Here is a 24934-nt window from a genome sequence, read left to right as displayed (position 1 = left end):
CAAAAAAGTTAGCCACTTACATTATTTGAAATTGGTAAAAAGATATACATTATGTTACCGAAGTCCACGGCAGCAGAACCTCACATTTTCTCACAGATACCAAATATTTAAACTGGCAAGAGACACAAGTGACTGCAGATGCAGGAACCTACAGCAACAGCCTGCTAATGGAATTCAACAGGCCAAGCAGCATCTATAGGGCAGGGAAGGAATTATCGAAGTTTTAGACTGAAACTCTGCATCAGGACTAAGAGTGCAGATGGGAGGTAAGCAGTATAAAAAGAGAAGTGGTGAAATGAGTAAAAAGGGATGCGCACCTCTTCTAACTTTGTCTACTGCAATCAGTGCTCTCAGCGTGCTCTCCTCTTACATCAGCAGGACAAAGTGCAAGACTGGGCAATCAATTCACAGAGCGCCTGTGCTCTGCCCTCAATAGCCAACCCGAGCTCCTAGCTGTGTGCTAATTTAATTCCCCTTCCCATTTTCACACCAATCTGCTTATCTCTGGCCTTCACCACCACCAGACTGAGGCCCAATACAAACTAAAGGAATAATATCTCATATTCTGCCTGGGTAGTCAATGATATGAACACTGATGTGTCCTGTTTCAGCTAATCCCCCACCTCCGGTTCTACCCCACCACCACCCACCTCTCTTACCTCACCTCCTCCAGTCTCCCTATTTTTGTTTCTTTTCCCAAACTCCAGGTCAAGGACATTGCCCTTTTTGTCTCCTTTTCCCTCCCAGTTCCATCCACCTACTATCCACACATTTCACACACCAGTTCTTCCATGTTTATTCCAGGTTGCATCTGCTATCACCCCTCTCCTAATGTTTTCCATTATCATTTTCCTCTGCAGCACAAATAGCCTTTGTATTCCTGCACATCACACTCACCATCTCCACCTTCAACTTTTCATCCCCTCTCCTGGTTCTATTGTCCTTTTGTTTTTGCTTGCCTCCATCTATCATCCACCTACCTGTTTGCCAACTGACCCATCACCCTACATCTGCCAGTCATCCTTCATGATCAGGATGCCAATCACCTCAGGCCTCCGTCGGACCACTCCCTCTATTCTCTATATACTGACCATTTTCCTGTTCCACTGGTCCCTGTCAGAGTGGGGATGAGGAATTATCAAAACTCATGTTACCCACCACCCCCTGCCCACCCGCCAAAATGCTGCTCAACCTGTTGGGTTTAATCTAGATTATCTGTTGATGTAAACTGACAATGCGTCTTCAGTACCATTTTCGCAGTATTAAGCTTTAAGTGTTTTTTTTTATGTGAAGTGACAGTGTTACAAGAGGAGAGACAGGAGCATATGCAGTCAAGTCTCGTCAGCAGAGCATCCAGAAATAAGTGATGGAGCACAAGAGGGCTGATAGTTTAAGTGCATTTACTTTACTGCAGGTAGGAGAACTGAGAATGTGGGATTATAATACTGTGGCAGGAAACATGGCTGAGAGAATGGCAGCTCGGTGTTTAGAGTACATTTTTTCAACGGTGATGTGGAGATGGGGTTCAAATACAGAGCTCCTATTGCACTGCTGACTAGGGAGGGCATTACAGAATCAGTTATTACTACTGATGCACAATGTGAAATTAGTTGTTTTGATTACAGGAGTAAATCAGGAGGATATCCTGGAGGGACTGGCTAATGACACTATAAAGATAAAACTTAAGAAATAAGAAAGCAACAAATCATTCTAATGGAATTGTACCATAGGACTCCAAATTGTCAGCAGAATTCAGAAGGAAAAAATGCATAAACAAGTGCAGCAGGATATTAAAGTAGCAGAGATGTAGTAAAAGGGTAATGTTAACTTTCCCAGTATTGACTCGTGATGTCTTAATGCGAGGGACTAGATAGGGTGGAGTTTGTTAAAGGCACTCTGGGAAGGTTTTAAAAGCAGAAAGCAGAGATTCCAATGCTTGGGGGGGGGGGGGGGGGCATGAGTTCAACCATAATGCTGAGGGCAACTTATGTTTTTTTCCATATCCCAGAAGGGAAGTAGGGAAATCCAAGGAAAGGGGCTTTATGCCAGTAGTAGGGCAACTACTATGGGGAAAAATAAATCTAAAGGATAAGATTCACAAGAGCCAATCTGAGAGACTCAACATGGTTTTATACGTGTGAAATCCTGCCTCAAATCCGACTGACTTTCTTTTTGAGGAAGCTACCAAGAAGATTATGAAGACAAAGCAACAGCAGTGGTATGCATGAACTTTTGAAATCGTCCAACACAGTAGTCGGGTACAGAACGTTCAGGCATATGGGATCCAAAGCGGTTTCAGCAAACAGGATCAAAAACTCCCTTAGAGCTTTGGGGGCAGAATATGATAGCAGAGTTGCTTCTCTGACTGGAAGTCTATGGCCAGTGGTGTGCCACAGGGATCAATGCTGGAGCTCTTGTTTGCCATTAGACTGGATGAGAATGCCTACGTTCTGACGGACAAGTTTGCTAATGCCACAAAAATGGTGGATTTATAGATAGAGAGGACAGCTGCCCAAGAATACCGAGACATCAAATGAAAAGTTAGCCACAGCAGTGGCTTAATTATAGCTTAATTATCATTCAACTCCTTTAATATCCTAAAACTTGCCCACCACAGCAAAGACCACACTCAAGGAATGAGCATCCACAAGTTACCGAAACTATAAACTTACGAATATCCTCTTCTCCAGATTCCAGCTGGGTACAGGTATCGATTTTAACCGATGTTTCAATGACACACTCTGCTATCTTCATCATGATGCCTAGCATATCTAGTCTGGTGGTATATACCCATCATCCGTCCCTCCTGACTGGTTAGTTCTCATCTAATCAGGTTTCCGCTCTCCCATCTTATTTACAATCGAATTCCAGCTTTTTTTCTTAGAGTGAGATCTTCGTCTTTGTTAAAGTTCTTTTCTTCAAGTTCTATTTCAATGGCTTCCTTCACCAGGCAGTTCCAAAAGCCATTGGCACGGGCACAGTAGTTTTGTGTCGAAGTCAATCCTATGAACACTGCAAATGCAATGCTCTGCTACCGTCGATTTCTCTAGGTAACCTAAACAGATACACCTCATATGCTCCTAGATGCTGGTTTGCACTGTGCATCCCGTCTGGCCGATATACGTTGCTCTGCATTCACAGGGAATCCTGTAAACATCAACCGTCCTAAGTCCCAGGTCATCTTTGACCCACATAAGCTGTGATTTGAGCTTCCTTATGGGTTTGTGGATGGTATTAATCCGGTATTTCTTCAGGATCCCGGCAATCCTTCCAGAAACCGTTGAAATATAAGGAAGACAGACGGTAGTAACAATTTCCTCCTCATTATTCGGTTTCCTGGTTTTTCTGTTGGCCCTTTTAAGGGCCCACTTGATTTCCTTCACATTCTAGCCATTCTGTAGGAGTGTCATCCATAATCATCTTATTTCCTCGTGGAAACCCTTCAGGTCCAAAATAGTGAAAATTCTAGAGGTAGAAGAATTTTAACAAAGACGAAGGTCTCACTCTAAATAAGAACTGCAATTCAGTTGTAAACAAGATGGCACAGCAAAAACCTGATTGGATCAGGACTAACCAATCAGGAGGGACGGATGGATAACAGGGATATATATACCACTGAATTAGACAGGCCGGGCATCATTCCTAATGAAGACAGCAGAGTGTGTCATCTGGCTGAAAGCCAGAGAAGAGTTTGTTTGTCACGCACACTGGGAAGGCACTAGATCCTTTCTTAAATATAACTTCTCCCAAAGTTGATATATTTACACTCTAGGTATTTCTGGCTAGACTTTAAAACATGGAGAAAAAGAAACTTTCCTTGCTATTTAAGTATGATCAGAAAAATTTCAGTGGAGTGGAGGGAGTTTTAAAGGTGGAAAGCATAAGGGTTCAATTATCAAGGACATGCCAGTACCGGAAAAGGAAGCAACAGAGGCAAAAGTCGAACAGAAGAAAGTATATTCCTCGACCACATTGCTGGACAAGGTCACTACTTTTCTTTAGTAGTTGTTCAGTATAAGCCTTCCGAAACTGTGTGTCTAAAATGGTATTTTGAACTATGAAACTGATATTGAATAGAGTCAGGTGTTTAAGAGAGAAAGGATGAACAGTAACAGTGTCAAATCAAATGTCCAAGTTCAATTGTTTATCCATACTGATATTAAACAGGATTGAGATCATACAATTGATCAGTTTCAAGTTTAAACTTCCCACAACATGGATATTATAACCTAATTTAGAGAAAACATACAAAGCTTATCCTTAGATTCAAAGAAATGAATGGATTATTTTATCCAACCTTGAAATCAGACAAGGTAGAGTTAATCATACGTTTAAATATTGTTAACAGCAGAGGTCCAACCAAAAAAATGGCATTTTATACTGGTGCAGAACAAAAATAACAAAAAGTTGTGTAAGGGATCAATACACAATGATAGTGGATGATTAAAGAATCATTTTATAAACAAGTGCTTACTGCACACTTCAAAATTTTCAATTAATGCTAGGCATTCCTGCAGGCCCAGAACAAACATATTCCTCTTTATTAAACATTTCAGCAATGACAATGTTGACATTATGCTTATGATTCATTATTCTCATGGGAGACAAATATATAATGATCATACCCCCCAAATACCATCATAACTGGATCTTTTATGTAAATATAATCAGCATTATATCCGACCCTATTCACGTCTTATGCTGGGATATATCCACATCTAATATTTATGACAAAGCTATAAAATCTTTTCATGTGTTCACTATAAAAGCTACCTTTTGCTCAAGTTCAGAAGGTACCATTCCAGTAGGGCATACTGTAGTTCAGGCAATTACACCTTACATTATCCTAAATGGGGTAATGACTGGAATTTTCATTGGCAATCAGAAAAATATTGCAATTCAACAACACTCCCATTGAATAAGAAATAGTTCAGGTTCATGGAAAAATGTATACTTTAATTGCCGAAATTTCTCTTCCATGAAATTAGTTAGTATCTTGTTATTTTAGGTATGTTTTTCCCTCCATGAGACATACACACGTCTTGAAGTTACCTCCCAAGTGTTAAAGTAAACTAGACATTTTGGAAGGAAATTGTTTTGCATCAATTTTATTCCCATTTTTATGGAGTTGCAAGGAACATAGGAGATTAAAAATGGTGCTGCAGCTTTAAAGAGGATAAGCAGTCAAACTGATGATGTCTTGGGAAAAGTAACAACAGAAATAGTCACCATGTGTAAGATGGTTCTTCAAAATCATATGGCATTACATCTTCTCTTGGCAGTTGGGGGGGGGGGGGGGGGAACCTGTGCAGTTTATTTCTTTAAAGAGGTTTGGGTAAAGATACATGATCATACATATACATTCAAAACCTGTGCCAAAGAGAAATGAGAATTTAAGAAGTCAGAAATTTATTCTGAATAAACTATCATACAACTCTCTTGAATTAAAACATGAATATCTCAACTCAGATTCAATTGTTTCTGAAGTGAACATTGGACAATCGGCTTTAATTTTAACCAGTGTTATATCTCTATGCTTTCTACATTCAAAGTAAATCCTCACCACTTACACAGTAATTTTTCAAAACCAGAACAATTTTAAGAATGCCTCAGAAAACAGAGACATGGTTTCAAATAGCGTTACTTATACAATGTTATCTTGTAATTGCATACATACCTGCAGCATGTCATCAATCATCGTCAGAATGTACTGCACAGTTTGCTCCTTGGAAATGTGGGCCATTAAATTCAAAAAAGTTTTGGCACACTACAAGAAATAAACAAATCCTTAAAGCAATAAATACAAAATAGTTCCAAAAATGACACTGAAGCAGTACATTTGTAAACATCTAAAAATACACAAAACACAAATATCATGCTACCTACAAGACTAGTCCCAATGACTAATGGGCAGTATTACACAAATTAGTTCTTTTTATACCAAACTAAGGTTTACTAAACTTTAGTATCAAGTACTAAAGAACTAAGCTGATCAACAACTGGCTGGAGTGTTCACTGAGATCTTTAACCTCTCACTTCATCAGTCTGAGGTACCCACCTGCTTCAAGAAGGCTTCAATTATACTGGTACCTAAGAAGAATGTGGTAATCAGCCTCAATGACTATCGTCCGGTAGCACTTACATCCATTGTGATTAAGTGCTTTGAGAGGTTGGTGATGAAACATATCAACCACTACCTGAGCAGCAACTTGGGTCTGCTCTAATTTGTCTATGGCACAACAGTTCCACAGAAGATGCCACTTCATTACCTCTTCACTCAACCCTGGAACAGCCTTGATGCATACATCAGGATGCTTTTCATTGATTACAACTTGGCATTCAATATCACCACCCCTGAAAAACTAATCAATAAGCTTCAAGACCTTGGCCTTAATACCTCCTTGTGCAATTGGATCCTCAATTTTTTCACTTGCAGGCCCCAGTTCAGATTGGCAACAACATCTCCTCCACAATCAGCAGAAGTGTCCACGAGGTAGTGTGCTTAGCCTCCTGCTCCATTTGCTTTGAAGCTAAGCACAGCTGCTATGCCATACTTAAGTTTGCTGACAACACTACTGCCATTAGCCGAATCAAGAGTTGTGCTGAATCAGAACAAAGGGGGGAGTTTGAAAATCTGGCTGAGTGGTGTCACAACAACAACCTCTCGCCCAATGTCAGCAAGACCAAGGAGATGATTATTGACTTCAGTTGGAGGAAACCAGAGGTCCATGAACCAGTCCTCATCAGGAGATCAGAGGTGTAGAGGGTCGTCAATGTTAAAATTCTTCACTGGTATCATTTCAGAGGATTTACTCTGGGCCTGGCACGCAAGTGCAGTTTTAAAGAAAGCACAGCATCACCACTATTTCCTTAGAAGTTTACAAAGATTTGGCATGACATCTAAAACTTTGACAATGTTCTGTAGATGAGCAGTGGTGAGAATATTGAGTTGTTGCATCATGGCCTGGTGTGGCAACACCAATGACTTTGTATGGAAACACCTACAAGAAGCAGTGGAAATGGACCAGGTAAAGCCCTCCACACCATTGAGCACTGTTGCTGGAAAGCAACATCCATTATCAGGGACCCCCACCACCCAGGTCATGTTCTCCCTTGCTGCTGCCATCAGGAAGGTGGTACAGGAGCCTCAGGATTCACACCACCAGGTACAGGAACAGTTATTACCCTTCAATCAACAGGCCCTTGAACCAAAGGGGAAACCACTCAGATTCACTTGCCCCATCACTGAAATGCTCGCATTGAACTGGACTCACTTTAAAGGACTCTTTACCTCACTCTTCGTTTTTTTTCCTCCAATTTTTTTCTATTTACAGTTTGTTGTGTTTTTTCTTGCATGATGGTTGGTGTCCACCCTGTTGGATATGGTCTTTCATTGATTCTATTGTGTTTCTTGTACTTACTGTGATTCTACACAAGAAATGGAATCTCAGGGTTGTATATGGTGACATACATGTACTTTGATGACAAATTTACTTTGATACTGTTTTCCCTCAACACTGAGGCCAAGATACTGAAATCTTCTGTAAAATAAGAAGTCTGATGTTTGTCTCAGATGAAGGAATGGTCACATTGCTCTCTGGTTTCCTCTGAGAACATAACAGAAACATAGAAAACCTACAGCACAATACAGGCCCTTTGACCCACAAAGCTGTGCCGAACATGTCCTTACCTTAAGAGATTACCTAGAGTTACCCATAGCCCTCTACTTTTCTGAGCTCCATAGTACGTATCCAGGAGTCTCTTAAAGGACACTATCGTATCCGCCTCCACCATCGTGACTGGCAGCTTATTCCACACACTCACCACTGTCTGCATAAAAAAAACTTACCCCTGACATCTCCTCTGTACCTACTTCCAAGCAACTTAAAACTATGCCCTTTTGTGCTAGCCATTTCAGCCCTGGGATAAAGCCTCTGACTACACACACAATTAATGCCTCTCATCATCTTACATACCTCTATCAGGTCACCTCTCATCCTCCGTTGCTCCAAGGGAAAAAAGGCCGAGTTCACTCAACCTATTCTCATAAGGCATGCTCCCCAATCCATGCAACATCATTGTAAATCTCCTCTACACCTTTTCTACGGTTTCCACATCCTTCCTGTAATGAGGTGACCTGAACTGAGCACAGTACTCCAAGTGGGGTCTGACTAGGGTCCTTTATAGCTGCAACATTACCTCTCGGCTCCTAAACTCAATCCCACAATTGATGAAGACCAATGCACAGCATGCTTTCTTACAGCATATAGTGTATTTCTTATGTAATACTGTATTCCCAAAGAACTCTTCCACTTACTCTAATTCCTTCCACCATCACCGCACTCTATTAACTTAACATTGGATTACTACCCTGCTACTCCCTCACATAGGAACACCTTATCCTAATTACCAATTTTGGGTCTGTTAGTACTACTGTCTACCAAGGAAAGTAACTAAACTATTACTACAAAGGCAAAATTAAAATTATGCTAATAACAAAATATTTTGCATTAAAGGCAATCAACTCACAACCAACAAAAAGGTACAACATATTAAAGTCACCTACATGGTATATGCTGTTCTTAAAGTTGTAGCAGTATCATTTAAGAACAATATATCACGTGTATTTCAATACTAAGTTAAAAACTAAAAGGATATTCTATCCATCAACATGGAGTTTCGGCCAAGATAAGTCTAATTTACAATGATAAACTGAAAATATAATGCACGCTGTCCTGATTTTACCTGGTGACCTTCATTATCCAGGATACGCTGTTTATCTTCTGCACGAGCAGCCTCAAACTTTTTAATGAACTCACAATCTTCACTGGAAATCATCTGGCCCCTGAGAAGAACAGAGTTTTTAATAATTGATAATACAAATATACCTGCTGTAAGAAAAGGATTATTAAGAGGTTTACACTGATCAAATGCAAACAAAATCACTTCAATGGAGACACGACACAGCAGATGCTGGAAATCTGGAGCAACACATACAGGAGTGAGGAATTCAGCAAATCAGGCATCATCCACTGAACCTAGATTGAGCAAAAAGAGACAGATTCTAACACGGGCTGACCGTAAAGATCTGTTTTGTGGATGGGTGGCAATCAGGGAAGCAAGGAAATCCTGACTTTTTTTTGCATTGTCTTCAGCAAATTTAGTTAGCATTTTTACCTAGAATTCATATAATCTTTGGCACACGTTAGTTTTTGTTTCCCCAAATATGGTCCAAGTGTATTCTGGTACTCCAAAGCTCAGGTAATCTACTGCCACTTATAAACAGGGAATACACAAACACAAACGTATCTTGTACCAGCACGGACCACTTCCCATTCCTTTCAGTGATGAACAAATTGTCGATTTAAATTTTAAAATTAAGTTTTCATAGCGCAAACACGGGGAAATCTGCAGATGCTGGAAATTCAAACAACACACACAAAATGCTGGTGGAACGCAGCAGGCCAGGCAGCATCTATAATGCTATAGGTGCTGCCTGGCCTGCTGTGTTCCACCAGCATTTTGTGTGTGTTGTTTAAGTTTTCATAGCTTTTTAAAAAAAAATTCAGATGTCAAACTTGCATATTGGAAGTTTCTAGTTTTTAAAAAAACTTAATAATGTGGCTAGACTGATGAGCATGATGACCAGCTATCAAAGTTTATTCATCTTTTTTTTGAATTTGATACCTTTCATAGCTTAAAAAGGTAAAATCTACAATTAAAACAAAGTAAAATCATTTTAAATAAACATAATTCCCTCTACACTGATCCAGTGTTAAATCTGTATCTCCTTCTACTGATGCAGCTTGACCCATTGAATACCCCCTATTACGTAGTTTCTGGTTTCATCTCAAATTTCTTGCATCTGCATTTTTTTTTTGCTTTTCACTTATCTTCCTTTCCTACTTCTAGATCCTTGCTCAATCATCCACACCAAATTGTTTGCATTCTATAATCATAACTGAACTGGTACAAAATTCAAGAGGCAGTTCGCATTTCACGTGGACTCCAGCAGTAACTCTTCAGACCCATCAGCAGTCCCAAACTTCAGCCAATGCACTGGGAAGTGCAATCTTCAGACATTAACCAGGATACACACTGATGAATAATCAAACTTTACTGGAATTCTTCAAACATCTCATGTTTAGTACCAGTTCTGATTCCAATGAGCAGCAAATACGTTCTAGGATTTTGTCTCCAATTACTGAAAGAAATGATGGGAGCTCGAGTCCAAAACAAGAATTCAATGGATGCCAAAGACAAAGGAGAAAGCACAAAATTGCCCTTTAATTAATTATTGGATTGCTATTCATTATCCACAGAATTTTTTTCACCTTTGGAAATTTTCCCCATAAAATTATATACATTATGTGCCCTTCTGAATATTTATAAAACTTTATGAACTATTTGACCAGGTACCTATATGGCCATTTCATTTTAATTCTGTATTGCTACTACTTTCAACAAGTTACTTGTAAAAGACTAAAGCTAAAATGCCAATTTAGTTAGCTTCATAAAACTGCAGACAGGTATCAAATTTTATGCAGCAGTTAAATACTTAAATTTAACCCGAATGTCACTCCATAAGTTAATGAATAGCTAATTAATCTAATCTTCGACAGTACCGAGTGAAATAACATGTCTGAATTTTTTTAAATCTTTTCAGTTTGCATGATATGTAGATGCGATAATTTAGACAGTTAAAATATTAGTTATCCTTTTACAATTAAAATTAGACAGATTAATTATTACTATTACTGTCAAAGCCCAATCTTTCCAGTTTTCTGGCTGTGACCCTGCTTGGGAAGTATTTTACAGATATTGGTCCATTTTCTTTTAGCTAGGCTGTTACCATTATAATGACATTATGCAGCATGATGAGGAGTCTTTGAGTACCCCCATAATTGTTGGGGGAACTCAGTGGGTCAAGCAGCATCTGTGGACACAAAGTAATTTTTGATGTTTTGGGTCGTTAACTTACATCAACACTGAGTGCAGAGGATAGCCAATATAGACAGGTGAAAGAGAGGGATGACATTGCGGCTGGTAGGCATTGGTGGAATGGGAGAAGATTTGAGATCAAGATTCAAGATTGTTTAATGCCATTTCCAATACAAAATATAAAGGAGAACAAAATAATTGTTACTCTGAATCCGATGCAGCACAAAAAAAAAACAAGATAAAGAACACAATATTTATTTTTTATTACACATACATAAGATAGATTATATATACATAGATTGATTGCATATCCATAAAATGACACTGGGCACAGGAGTGTCTGTATACAAGGTGACTGATAGGAAATGATAAAGCAGTAGTGGTGTGGGATGTGGAGGGGGGGTGGTTAGTAAGTAAATGTGTTGATTAGCCTTACAGCTGGAAAAATTAGCTATTTGAGAGTCTGGTAATCCTGGCATGGATGCTTGCTAAGTAGCCTTCTCCCTGATAGGAGTGGGGCAAACAGTCCATGAGCAGGGTGGATGGGATCTTTTATGATACTGGCCTTTTCTGTACACATGTCCTTGCTGACAGGTAGGCTGGTGCTGGTGATGTACTGGGCAGCTTTGACTACCTGCTGTAGAACCTTCTTGTCTGTCGCAGTGCAGTTTCCATACCAGGCAGTGATGCAGCATATTAGGATGCGCATCTGTAGAATAACGCAAGTATAAACACGCAAATTTCAGCTCTCGTCAGCCTCCACAGAAAGTAGCTTTGGTGAACTTATCTAATTGTGTAAAATGTGTCTGTATCCTAAGAGCTTGTGTGTGATGTGCACTCCTAGAAGTCTGAAACTGCTTGCCAACGTGAAGAGGGGTATGAGTGTTGCAAGTTCTCCTGAAATTGGCAACCATCTCCTGTGTCTTGTTGACATTAAGGAAAAGGTAATTTGTCAGGGACCAGGCTAGAGCTCTTCCACCACCTCTCTGTAGGCCATCTCTTCATTGTTGGTGATGAGCCCCATCAGCGAACTTGACAACGTGATCAACGGGTGTTTGGCCATGCATGCAGTCATGGGTGAGCACAGTCTACAGCAATGAACTCAGCACAATGCTAGGGGCATGCATGTTGATGACGATGGGAAGAGAGGAGCAGTTGTCCATCCTGACTATCTGAGGTCTTTTGGTTACACACATTTGCACAGAGGTGTATTTAGACCAAAAGTGGGGAATGTTGGGAAGATGGAACCAGATCTGGTGTGTGTGAAAGTGGGTAAGAAGATTGCTCAGAGAGAGGGGCTGGAAGAGTGACTAAATGACTTTCTGTGATATGATACAACATAAACATCAAATGAAATGTCTTTAAGATCAACGGAAAACAATTTAACTTCTGGAGAAATAAACTAAATGAACCATCACAAAAAGATTATTACTGCAAAATTCAAATGCAAATACTTATAAAATGGCTACTAAATTCAACAACACACACAAAATGCTGGAGGAACTCGGCAAGCCAGGCAGCATCTATGGAACAGAATACAGTCGATGTTTCACACCAAGGTCCTTCATCAAAAATGATGCTATGTTTAGTGTGGTGAAAAATACCACTGTTGTTGACCACATCAAAGTTGATGATGAATAGGCATAGAGAGATTGAAAAGATGGTTGACAACCTCTCACTCAACACCAGCAAAACTAAAGAGCTGATTATTGCCTACTGCAGGAAGAAACCAGAGGTCCATGAGCCTGTTCTCATCAGGGGATCAGAGGTGGAGAAGGTCAGTAATTTTAAATTCGTCAATGTCATCATATCAGAGAATCTGACATGGGCCCAGCACACAATCGCCATTATCAAAGTTCAAATTCAAAGGAAATTTATTCTCAAAGTCACCTGAGATACATTTTCTTGTGGGCATTCACAATAAATACAAAGAAATACAACAGAATCAATGAAAAATTGCATACAACAGGGGTAGGCAACCTTAAGCACAAATGATTTTCTAGCATGCGTTATTCATTAATTTGCGGCACCAGGTGTATTTAAATAGATAATTCCCATATTTCAAGTTTTTTTTTAATAGTATTTATCTGGCCCACCATCCACTCATTAATACACGATCTGGCCCAGAGGCAAAAAGGTTGCCAACCCCTGGCATACAACAACAGACAAACAACCAATACGCAGAAGACAATAAACTGTGCAAACACAAAAAGAAAACAAAATAATAATAATAAACAGTAAATATTGAGAACATGAGATGAACAGTCCTTGAAAACAAGACCATAGGTTGTGGGAACAGTTCAGTGTTAGGGGACAGTGAAGTTAGCCACTCTGGTTCAAGAGCCTGATGGCTGCAGTGATGGTGTGGCTTCGTGCTTGTGGATCCACTTTCATGAACCAGTTCTGAATGTTATTTGCTGACTTTTATTGCCTGCACGATTTTTTTCTGCACAGTGGGTATTTGATGGTTTTTTAAAATTATTAAAATAGTTTCTATTGGGTTTCTTTGTTTTGTGGCTGCCCTTAAAGTGATAAATCTCAAGGTTGTATTCAGTATGCATATTTTGATAATATATGTACTTTGAACATTAAGGGTTAACAAATGTTCCTGAACTTGGTGGTGTGGGTCCAAAGGCGCCTTCCAGTACCTCCTTCCCAATGATAGCAGTGAGAAGAGAGCATGGTCTAGATGGTGGGGGTCCTGAATGGAGGGAGATACAAAAATCTGACTGAATGTGCCACAACAATAACCTATCACTAGATATCAGCAAAACCAAGGAGCTGATTGAGTACGGGAGCAAACTGGAGGTCCATGAGCTAGTCATCAACAGGGGGTCAGAGGAGTAGAGGGTCAGCAACTTTAAATTCCTCAGCGTTATCAGAGGACCAGCACGTTCAGTTCAAAAAAGGCACAACAGCACCTGGACTTCCTTTTAAGTTTGCGTACATTTGTCATATTATCTAAAACTTTGACAATCCAGTCCATCGTAGGTAAATCCCTCCCTTTCATTGAGCAAGGAGAACGGCAACAGGAAAGCAGCATCTATCCAGGCCATGCTCTTTTCTTGCTGCTGCCATCAGGAAGGAGACTGAGAACTTGGCTGAGTGGTGTAATAACAACAACCTTTCACTCAATGTCAATAAGACCAAGGAACTGATTGTAGACTTCAGAAGAGGGAAACCAGAGGTCCATGAGCCAGTAATCAAAGGATCTGAGGTAGAAAGGGTCAGTAACTTTAAATTCCTGGGAGTCTCTATCTCAAGGGGACCTGTCCTGGACCCATCATTATTGCGAAGAAAGTACAACAGTGCTTCTACTTCATCAGGAGTCTGCAAAGGTTTGCCATGTCATCAAAAATCTTGGCAAGCTTCTGTAGATGTGTGGTGGAATGTGTGCTGACTGGCTACATTATTGCCTGGTATGGGAACACCAATGACTTTGAGAGGAAAATTCTACCAAAGGTAGTAGATTTGGCCCCGTACATCACGGGTAAAACCCTCCCAACCATTGAGCACATCTACATGAAACATTGCTGTAGGAGAGCAGCATCCATCATCAAAGATCCTCACCACCCAGGCCATGCTCCTTCTCGCTGCTGCCATCAGGTAGAAGGGACAGGTAGGTACCTCAGGACTCGCACCGTCAGGTTCAACCCTCAACCATTAGGCTCTTGAACAAAAGGGGGTAGCTACACTCATTTAAAGACGCTGTAATATTGTTATTTCATGCTCGTTATTTATTTTTATTTGCATTTGCACAATTTGTTTAGTTTACAGTCCCTGATGTTTAAAGTTACCATTCTATGGATTTGCTAAGTATATCTGCAGAAAAGGAATCTCAAGGGTTGTATGTTGTGACATTTATGTACTCTAATAATAAATCTGACTTAGAACTTTGATCTACAAGAGCATTAGGTCCCTCACAACCAGGTTCAGGAACAGTTACCATCCTTCAGTCATCAAGCTCCTGATCCAATGTGGATAACTTATTTACCTCAACCCCCAACTGTTTCCGTAACCCTATGGACTCACTTTCAAGAGCTTTACAACACAGGTTCTCAGTATTATTTGTTTATTTATTATTTGAAGTTTGCCTTTGTCTTTAAATATGCAGGTTGTTCGTCAGACTTCATGAGTAATTTTTCATTCATTCTATTGTATTTCTTTGTTCTACTGTGAATACCTGCAACAATAGGAACCTAAAAGGTAATATATGGTGGCATATACATACTTTGATAAAAAAATTACTTTAAACTTTGAGTGCTGAAACCTCTGACTCAATTCATTATTTACACAAATACAATTTATAGCTTATCATTGACAGCATCTATACTCCACAGTCCATTCATTCCTGTTAAAATGCAACTTTGCCTAAACTGTCCTTCATCAAGTTGTGCTAAATCAGCACCACCACCTTCCTTGAGCTGGACTACATCTCAATCTTCCAAATTTAAATTACTTCCATAGCACTAACCCCTGTAGCATCCTCAATCATTATTTTCTTCCGCACACTTTCTGAAATTTTAAAGCCTGATACTTTTGCATTCTCTTCGCTCGACCTACCAAGATTCCAGTAGTTAAGTCATATTCTCTGCAATTTACTTTTCCACCTGACATAGAGTTAAAACAAAATGGATTCTGTGACCAAGATTTTATCCACTTCTACATTTTAGGGTGGGATGACTGACAAATTACTAGAGGAGCAGCATATAAATAGTTGAAGGAATGGTAAAACAAAAATAAAGTCAAAGACTTGCTCTTTAGATGCCACGTATAGGAAAAGAACAAGCAATGCAAATGAGATTAAATGGCACCCAGCGAGGACAAGTTGTTTTTTTTTTGTTTTACGGGGAATCAAAGCAGAGCTACTTGGTGAGACAGTGAGCTGCAGAAACAGAAAACAGCAAGTCTTGACAGAGAAAAGCTGCTAATTTCCTCCAATTCTCAAATACATCTGCACAGAAGTATCCTCATTTTAAAAAGCACACTAGGTGACCAATTTATCTTCCTTAGCAATGAGTAAATTACTTTTCATTTTGAAAGCTGGTGCTCACTTGCACACTTACAAACTGGATCTTGTCAGAAAAGCCAGTTTGAAATGATAATGCAAACAGTTGAGGTGCAGCAGGAAAAAGTAAAAGCAAATTAAGTCCAGAATAACAATTTTTTAAATATTCATCCCCATTTACCATGTGGAGTTTTTGGAAAGGCATTTGTTTTTTCCCACAAATAAAGCATTTTTGGAAAAATGCTTCACTGAAAAAATACACTTAGGAAGAATAAAATATTTTGAGCAAATGCAATCATAGCATCAAGCTTGTAATAGGCAATAATAAAAAGACTGAGGTGAATAGTTACGTCTTCAGGGCTGCATTTCCAGTGCAATTTTTATTGACTCAGCTGTACTTTACCAACTAAAAGCAGTTGGTAAAGAGACTAAACAGTCACTAAGAAAACAGCTAGAGATCATAGAAAAATAGCCATATTCCACATTTTTCAAGAGTTCAAAATGTCCACAATACATTGTTGAGGATAATTATTGGGTCTGATATAAAAATAGAGCAGAGGGCCCTTCACCCCATCACATCCACAACAGTCATCGAGTATCTGTGTTCTACACTAATTGCACTTCCTAACAGTTGGCCTGTCGCCTACAATGCCATAGCATTTGAAGTACTTAACTATTGCTAGACTACTTTCTCCACCATCTCCTTGGGAAGCGCTTTCCAGATTTCAACCACCAAACACATCCATGTTTCCCAAATAGCCACCCACCTGCAATACAAAAACTACACCAGTTCTTCCAACCAATGCACATTCCATTGACACAAATATATACTTAAGATGATTGAGTCATTTATGTCAAAACGTTCCAAGAAAATTTAATCATGGGATGAAGCAAATCAAAGCAGGACTGCCAATGTCATTAAATTGTCCTTAAAAACAGTCAAATTGGGTGTATTTTTAAAAGGGAAAGATGAGAGTGATACAACAGGAAGCTGTGGCCCTTGGAGGACAATGCTCGGATCAGAATTAGATATATACTCACTGAAGGTAAGATTGCCAGTTGACCTTATTTGCTCGAACTTCAGCTGCTTTTGCAGCAATAATGTTGGTAGGAACTGCAGCATCTACAGCACCTCTGATGTCCATTTTCTTCAGCTACCTATTCCCAAAATTGCCTAAAAAAAAACCAAAAAAAGATATTTACTGAATATTAACCACCAGGGAATCTAGCTGTAACTAAAATCATTCAAAATGTCCTTGTCTGTCCTCCCAGAAATGCAAAATGTACCATTTTATTACCTGGACAAGAAACAAAAGGGGATTCAGAGGGTGAGGAGAGAGAAGCAGCAGCGTTAAAAAAAATCCTAACCAATTAATACATCTGCTATTCTGCTCATTGAAGGCTCATAGTTCTACTGTTTTAGTATTTAAGATAATGCAATCCAGCAATAGTACAATTTGAGGGTAAGCAAGTGTGTCCCACAGTTCCAGCTGCTTCCAAAATGAACACTGGATATCAACAATCATCCAAACAGTAACAGTATAGCAACAATCATCCAGACAAACTCACTGATCAATAACACCAATTAGTTCTCATTTCCCAATGAACACATAATACTCAAGCAAAAGTTAACAGATCACACAGACTCTTTTCTACCATGTTCTATTTAATAACTTGTACCAAACCCTGTATAGAAAGTGATTGTACATTATCAGAGCTTAAAGAAGTGCCATTAAAACATACGGGCAAATTTAATTATTAGACCAGCAATTCTCCAAAATCCATACTGTTTTACATTAACTAAAATGTAACTACTATTACTGGGAGTTTAATTATTAAACCATCTGATATGAAGTTTTGGATGCTTGCAATCCTATCCTCAATCCTAAAACTTGTGAAAAAATACAATGTGAAAAACATCTTCTTTAAAATGTGTTTGTATTTTGTCTTAATTACAATGAAAAGCACTCCACAGGGTACATATATATGCCTATAGAATACATGTATATGAACAACTAATCCAGAAAGAAAACATGTTATTTGCAATTAACACAAAACCAATGATCTTTGTAGGAACAAATTGCAGTCATCTTTTTCATTAACATTTGGAACAAATTCTTATACTTCTCGATCTGGAATTAGTTTTACATAAAGAATTAGATCTCATTTAGCACTGTCAAACATAAAATTTATTAATGAAGAATCTATTTCTCACTTTTTATCAAGTTCCCTTCCTGTCGTGCTAATTATTTGACATGTTTTAGCAAAAATGAATGTTAATTCTGTAAAATGTTACATAAGCAATACCACTGCAACATACAGGACCAAACAACAAGTTGTTTCGAGTACACCAGACAATATGAACAACTACCTTCCACAAAAAGGAAGACTCCATTTGTCCACTCTTAATTATCAAAGGGATAGAAGCTGTCATCAGCACTTGTGACTGTGACGTATGACCACCTGCACACAATTTCCCATTTTAGGTTTCACTAGGACAATAGAGTTCCAGACCTTATTACAGTTATGCTCAAAACCAAGATCAAAGAACCAAATTTCAAAGGCAATACCACATTTGTCATCAAAACTCCCCTTGACAGAGTAGGGCATTGAGGATCCCAGCATAACTCAGTGGGGAATCCTGAGGAAATCCAATCCACTGTTTGGAGACGAGCCTCACACAAACTAAGAGTTGTTAAAGACCAGCTATCTCAGCTCAACTGCACCTCCAACCAACGTCTTCATTACACCCAGTGATATTGCCTTTGTTAACAATTGCACTTCATAAACTACTGTAACTGGGCAGACGGTGGAACAAGATGGATAAAGATAGCCAAAAATGCTGGCCTTGTGAGTAATGCTCATAAATCAAATTAATAAAAATGTTCTACCAGTATAATTTTGAAGTTTATAAATAGCAGAGAAGAATCTGTGCGATAATCTAGAAAACTGAGGAGACAAACTTCTGAAGTGGGGTGTACCCTAGTTGGCATGGAAAACAGCAATGCCCAGGAACAAAAAAAGTCCTACAAAAAGTGGTGGATACAGCCCAGTAGAGAGGCAAAGCCTTCCCCACCATCGAGCACAACTACAGGGAGCACTGCCACAAGAAAGCAGCACCTATCATCAAGATATTTATTCGGCTTTGTGATGAACTGTGGCTGTAACCTGCTCCAAATACAGTGATGCCTGACTTTGGGTCTTCCATAAAGCTTCAGTTCTGAAGCTATTTCCTTACTTTAATTGTCTGCATGATTTGTTTTTTCTTTCCCCTCTCTCTGCACTCTGGGTGCTTGACGGATTTCTTTATTATGGGCGCTTTTGCAATGTCTTTGCTTTGTGACTGCCAGTAAGGAGATGAATCTCAAGATTGTATAATGTACTGCATACATACTTCAATAATAAATGCACTTTGAAGTAACCCCTCCATCTGGGCCATGCTCTTTTCTTGCTGCTGCCATCGGGGAGGAGAGACATGAGCTTCAGGTCCCACATCACCTGCTTAACAAGATAAATTCCTATGGTGTCACAGGAAATATACTGGCATGGATAGAGGAATGGCGGACAGACAGGAGGCAGCAAGTGGGAATAAAGAGGCCTTTCCAGTGACTAGTGGTGTTCCTCACCACTAAGCACATCTTTCCCTCCCCCACTCTTTTTGCTTTCCGCAGGGATCGCTCCCTACCCGACTCCCTTGACCATTCGTCCCCCCCATCCCTTCCCACAGATCTCCTTCCCAGCACTTACCCTTGTAAGCAGAACAAGTGCTACACTTACCCTTACACATCCTCCCTCACCACCATTCAGGGCCCCAGACAGTCCTTCCAGGTGAGGCGACACTTCACCTGTGAGTCGGCTGGTGTGGTATACTGCGTCTGGTGCTCCCAGTGTGGCCTTTTATATATTGGTGAGACCCGGCGCAGACTGGGAGACCGTTTCATTGAACACCTTTCTCCGCCGAAAGCAGGATCTTCCAGTGGCCACACATTTTAATTCCACGTCCCATTCCCATTCTGATATGTCTATCCATGGCCTCCTCTACTGTCAAGATGAAGCCACACTCAGGTTGGAGGAACAACACCTTATATACCGTCTGGGTAGCCTCCAACCTGATGGCATGAACATTGATTTCTCTAACTTCCGTTAATGCCCCCCTCCCCTTCTTACCCCATCCTTTATTTATTTATTATTCTCTCTCTGTCCCCCTCTTCTTTTGTCTCTCTCTGTCCCTCTCACAATCACTCCTTGCCTGTTCTCCATCCCCCCTCGTGCTCCCCTCCCCCCCTTCTTTCTCCCGAGGCCTCCCGTCCCATGATCCTTTCCCTTCTCCAGCTCTGTATCACTTTCACCAATCACCTTTCCAGCTCTTAGCTTCATCCCACTCCTTCCTGTCTTCTCCTATCATTTCAGATCTCCCCCTCCCACTTTCAAATCTCTTACTATCTTTTCTTTCAGTTAGTCCTGACGAAGGGTCTCGGCCCAAAACATTGACTGTACTTCTCCCTATAGATGCTGCCTGGCCTGCTGCGTTCCACCAGCAGTTTGTGTGTGTTGCTTGAATTTTCAGCAAATGCAGATATCCTCATGTTTGGCATTCCTCAGGGATCAGTTTTGGGACCATTGCTTTTCACATTGTTTGTCAATGATTTGGATAATGGAATAGTTGGCTTTGTGGCGAAGTTTGCAGATGATAGGAAGATGGGTGGAGGGGTATGTTGTGCTGTGAAAGCCATGCACTTGCAGCAGGACTTAAGACATCTTGGGCACTAGCCTACAAAGCACCCAGGACATCTTTAGGAAGCAGTGTCTCAGAAAGGCAGCGTCCATTATTAAAGACCTCCAGCACCCAGGACATGCCCTTTTCTCACTGTTACCATCAGGTAGGAGGTACAGAAGCCTGAACGCACACACTCAGCGATTCAGGAACAGCTTCTTCCCCTCTGCCATCCGATTCCTAAATGGACATTGAATCTTTGGACACTACCTCACTTTTTTAATATACAGTATTTCTGTTTTTGTACATTTTAAAAAATAATGTATTCAATATACATAATTGATTTACTGTTTATTTATTACATTTTATGCTATTATTTTTTAATTCGGAGGTTGAGTCTAGTAAAGAAGGTACATGTAATTTTGACACTTATTTAAAGAACAGAATAAAAAGACAAGGAGATAATGCTGACGCTTTACAAGACAAGGCGGAACTTGGAGTATTGTCAACAGTTTTGGGCTCCTTTATCTCAGGAAGGATGTACTGTCATTGGAGAGAGTCCAGAGGAGTTTCACAAGGATGATTCTGGGAAAGAGGGAGTTAACATGAGGAATGTTTGGCAGCTTTGAGCCTGTACTCACTGGAATTTAGAAGAATGTAGGGGGATCTCACTGAAACCTACCAAATGTTGAAAAGACTAGATAAGGTGGATTTGGAGAGAAAATTTCCTCTGGTGGGGGTATCTAGAACTGGAGGGGCACAACCTCAAAATTGAGAGATGACCTTTTTTTAACAGAAGTAACAAGGATTTTTTTTAGCCAAAGAGTGGTGATTCTGTGGAATGCTCTGCCACAGGCTGCGGTGTAGGCCAAGTCCATGGGTATATTAAAAGAAGTTGATGGAGTCCTGGTTGGTTGGGGCACCAAGGGAAATGTTGAGAGGGTCTGTGGGGTTGAATGGGATGTGGGATCAGCCATGTCGGAGCAAACTTATTGGACTGAATAGCCTAATTCTGCTCCTATGTCTTATGGTGTTATGATTTAGGAGTAGTTATTACCCTTCAACCATCAGGCTCCTAAACTAGTGAGGATAACTTCTCTCACCTCAACTCTGAACTGATTCCACAAACTATGGATCCACTCTCAAGGACTCTAACTCAGTCTCAGTAGCACTGACTTACATATTGTTAGTACAGTCGGCCCTCCTTATCCGCTTGGGACTGGTTCTGAGACCCCCCCCCCTGCGGATACCAAAAAACGCGGATGCTCAAGTCCCTCATTTAACCTGGCTCAGTGTGGTGGTCTTTAGGACCCAGCGGAACCCCGGACTTTTAACAGGCTCAGTAGGTGGACATTAGGACCTGGCGGCACAGCTCTGAATCTGCAGTGTTTCTGTTCACGAAAATAATCACGATCACGATTGAAAATACGGTGGAAGTAATAAAGCGATCAGAAAGAGGTGAAACGCCATCGGTCATTGGAAAAGCGTTAGGCTACACGTCAAAGATTGGAACAATTTTAATGGAGCATGTGAAAGGCACTGCCTCGATGAAAGCTACAATTATTACTAAGCAATGCAGTGGTTTAATTATTGAAAAACATACATTTCTTAAGTGTTTTATATGCATAGAAAGGTAAAATATATACTATATATACTAAGAAAAAGGTTTGACTAACTGACGCTAAATAATACCAGATGTACCTGTTCCAACTTCAAATCCGACTTAAAGATGGACTCAGGAACGGAACTCATTCATAACCCGGGGACTGCCTGTACTTTTAAGTCATTTCTAGATTATTTATAATACCTAATACAATGTAAATGCTATGTAAATAGTTGTTATACTGTATTGTTTAGGGAATAATAACAAGAAAAAATAATCTGTACATGCTCAAACGACGAGTGCTGGAGAGAGAACTTCGGGGTTTTCCCGATCCGCGGTTGGTTGAATCCGCGGATAAGGAGGGCCGACTGTATTTGTTTTATTTTGTATTTTCACAGCCTGCCTTTTGCACATTTCATGTTTGTCAGTATTTGTGTAGTTTTTGCACTGACTCTCACATTTGTCTTACTATGAATGCCTGCAAGAAAATGAAACTTAAGGTGACATATGCAATTTTATAATAAATTTACTTTGATCTTGAACTTTCAGGTAACAAGTTAGAACAAATATCAAAAAAAACCCAACAGCATTACTGGTCTTACCAACAGAAACCTATCTAGCCAGCAGTGACTAATATGGCACTACTTTAGGGTGCTATATTTGGGGAATGAGAGGAGAAATTTATTTTCATTCACCTAATTCATCAGTTGCCCATCGTACATTATATCAAATGTATTCAAAAGTATAACAAATATGTGCATATTTTTGACCATACGACTATAATACAGTTTTAGTACTGTAGTGCTATTGATAATGTTCTGATTTGTTTTGTATTTCATTTAAATACATAATCTGTTACTCAGAACTTGGCCCTGATGTGTCCCAATGAACAAAAATTTGATAATTTGCACACAACCGATGCCGAATTTCCAATCTGCGCCTTGATTTTGATAAAATAAACTTTCAATGCAATAATCCACATTTATTTTTAATAAATATAATTCAGATCTTTCCATTTCCTTCACCTGAATTTGGAATTCTGGCACAACTGTTGTCATAACATTAACATGCAAAACAAAAGACTTTCCAGTGCATCTCTGAACTGTGCTAATAATAAACCAATTTGTAAGGATTTACTGGATTTTTAACCACTGGTTAATGGTAGTACTTTGACTTTTGGACATACTGATTTACAGGGCATACAAGGCTGCTTCCTGCCTCAGTTATTGTAGTTCAGCAGGTTATGCTTTTGGTTCAGTGCTACTTGTGGGAAGGAAGTTCCCGATCCCAAACCAAAGTTGAGTTATGCTTGCCTTTCACCACCAAATACAATATTCGAGAAACTCCTGTGTTGATTGTTTCCTCTGGTGGTCCGATTATATTAACGAATTTGTTTATACATCCCATAACATAGGATATTTCAATTATGCTAAATTCTAGCAAATAGTGAATAATCAGTAACCAAATAAAACAAAAACATAATGCATAATGTCAATACACTGAAATGAAAGGTTAAACTAAAAATTCTCATGTTTTTAAAGTCGTGAATGCAATTCATTGCGAAATTAGGGAAGGAAAAGGGGGTGGAAATCACAAGGACAGTCAGCGAATGATTATTAATCAAAAAGCATTTGGACGTGCACCTTGAAACTAATTTGGTGCATCAACAGCCGTGGAAATCAGGTGCACCGTTATAACCTTCGGGACAACACTGTTGACAAAACACACGGGAGATGAACCAGGCAACAGAAAGCGAGTTGCAGCAGGTTGAGGGGAGCGAGGGCTCGCAGAGAGGCCCAACTCCGGACTGCATCGGTGCTGACAGGAGGGCGGGCCGGGCACCCCCTCACTGCACACCGCCGCACCGAGAACCGGAACCAGGCAGAGACAGAACTGGAGCATCCCGTGCTTACAGCGAGAGAGACAGTGACACCAGCCGAGGCCACAGGACGGTATGGGACGGTACGGTACGGCACGGCGCGGACCGCAGACAGACCGACCGCCGCCCGGACCCCTGTCTCGCCCCCCCCCCGGGAGATCGGCTCCGTGACGGGAGGACACGCGCGGAGCCCTCCGTTTCTCAAATAAAAGCCGAATCGGGGCTCAAACCTCACCTCGGAACAAGCGTAGCGTCACTCTGATACACTCCAAACGCGCTGAGTCATGTGACCGATCACATGATCCAGCGGCTCTTAAAGGGGCAGGGTCGCGGTCGGGTCGAGCTCCATCTGGAAGAAGCTGGTTTCTAACTTGCTCTCTAACACAGAAACAAGCTTTCAACTCTTCCTAGATGTCTTTTAACCATTTCCTAACTCACGTGGACGATAATTTAATAATACACGATATGCTAGTAGGGATAATAATACTGTCACTTTTCCCACCTCTGGTCTAAGGACAGCGGGGAAATACACGGTTTTCTTAAATTCGCGTATGTAATATTCTTATTAATTGACTAGGTACATGACAACAGAGATAAGGTCACATTCCACCCCAAAATATACTTTATTCATAAATTACACGACTGTAAACTATAACTTTTGTTGGTATATTGGTATATTGACAGTATGTCAAACGGCATAGGTTCTGGCGTCTTCCCCTTTCCAATCCTATTGAAGAGTCTCGGTTCGAAACGTCGAAAAGTTCAAAGTAAATTTATTATCTAAGTACA

General features: G+C 40.1%; 1 protein-coding gene across 3 annotated transcripts in view; it reads right to left on the bottom strand.

The window, feature by feature from the left end:
• The window catches only part of atp6v1h (ATPase H+ transporting V1 subunit H), an 85070-nt gene extending 60602 nt beyond the window's left edge, over positions 1–24468 (bottom strand). For all 3 annotated transcript variants that reach the window (XM_073042412.1, XM_073042421.1, XM_073042430.1), the window contains exons 1-4: positions 24381–24468; positions 16991–17123; positions 8746–8845; positions 5678–5767 (exon numbers count right to left, since the gene is read on the bottom strand). In XM_073042412.1, the coding sequence (XP_072898513.1) occupies positions 5678–5767; positions 8746–8845; positions 16991–17094 (294 nt within the window). In that variant the 5' untranslated portion in view covers positions 17095–17123; positions 24381–24468. The remainder of the gene's footprint in view (positions 1–5677; positions 5768–8745; positions 8846–16990; positions 17124–24380) is intronic.
• Positions 24469–24934: the final 466 nt, after the last annotated feature.

The sequence above is a fragment of the Hemitrygon akajei genome, chromosome 1 (genome assembly GCF_048418815.1).
Source record: "Hemitrygon akajei chromosome 1, sHemAka1.3, whole genome shotgun sequence".
NCBI lineage: Eukaryota > Metazoa > Chordata > Chondrichthyes > Myliobatiformes > Dasyatidae > Hemitrygon > Hemitrygon akajei.
Note: the sequence above shows the minus strand (reverse complement) of the source record. Positions and strands in the feature narration are given on the sequence as shown.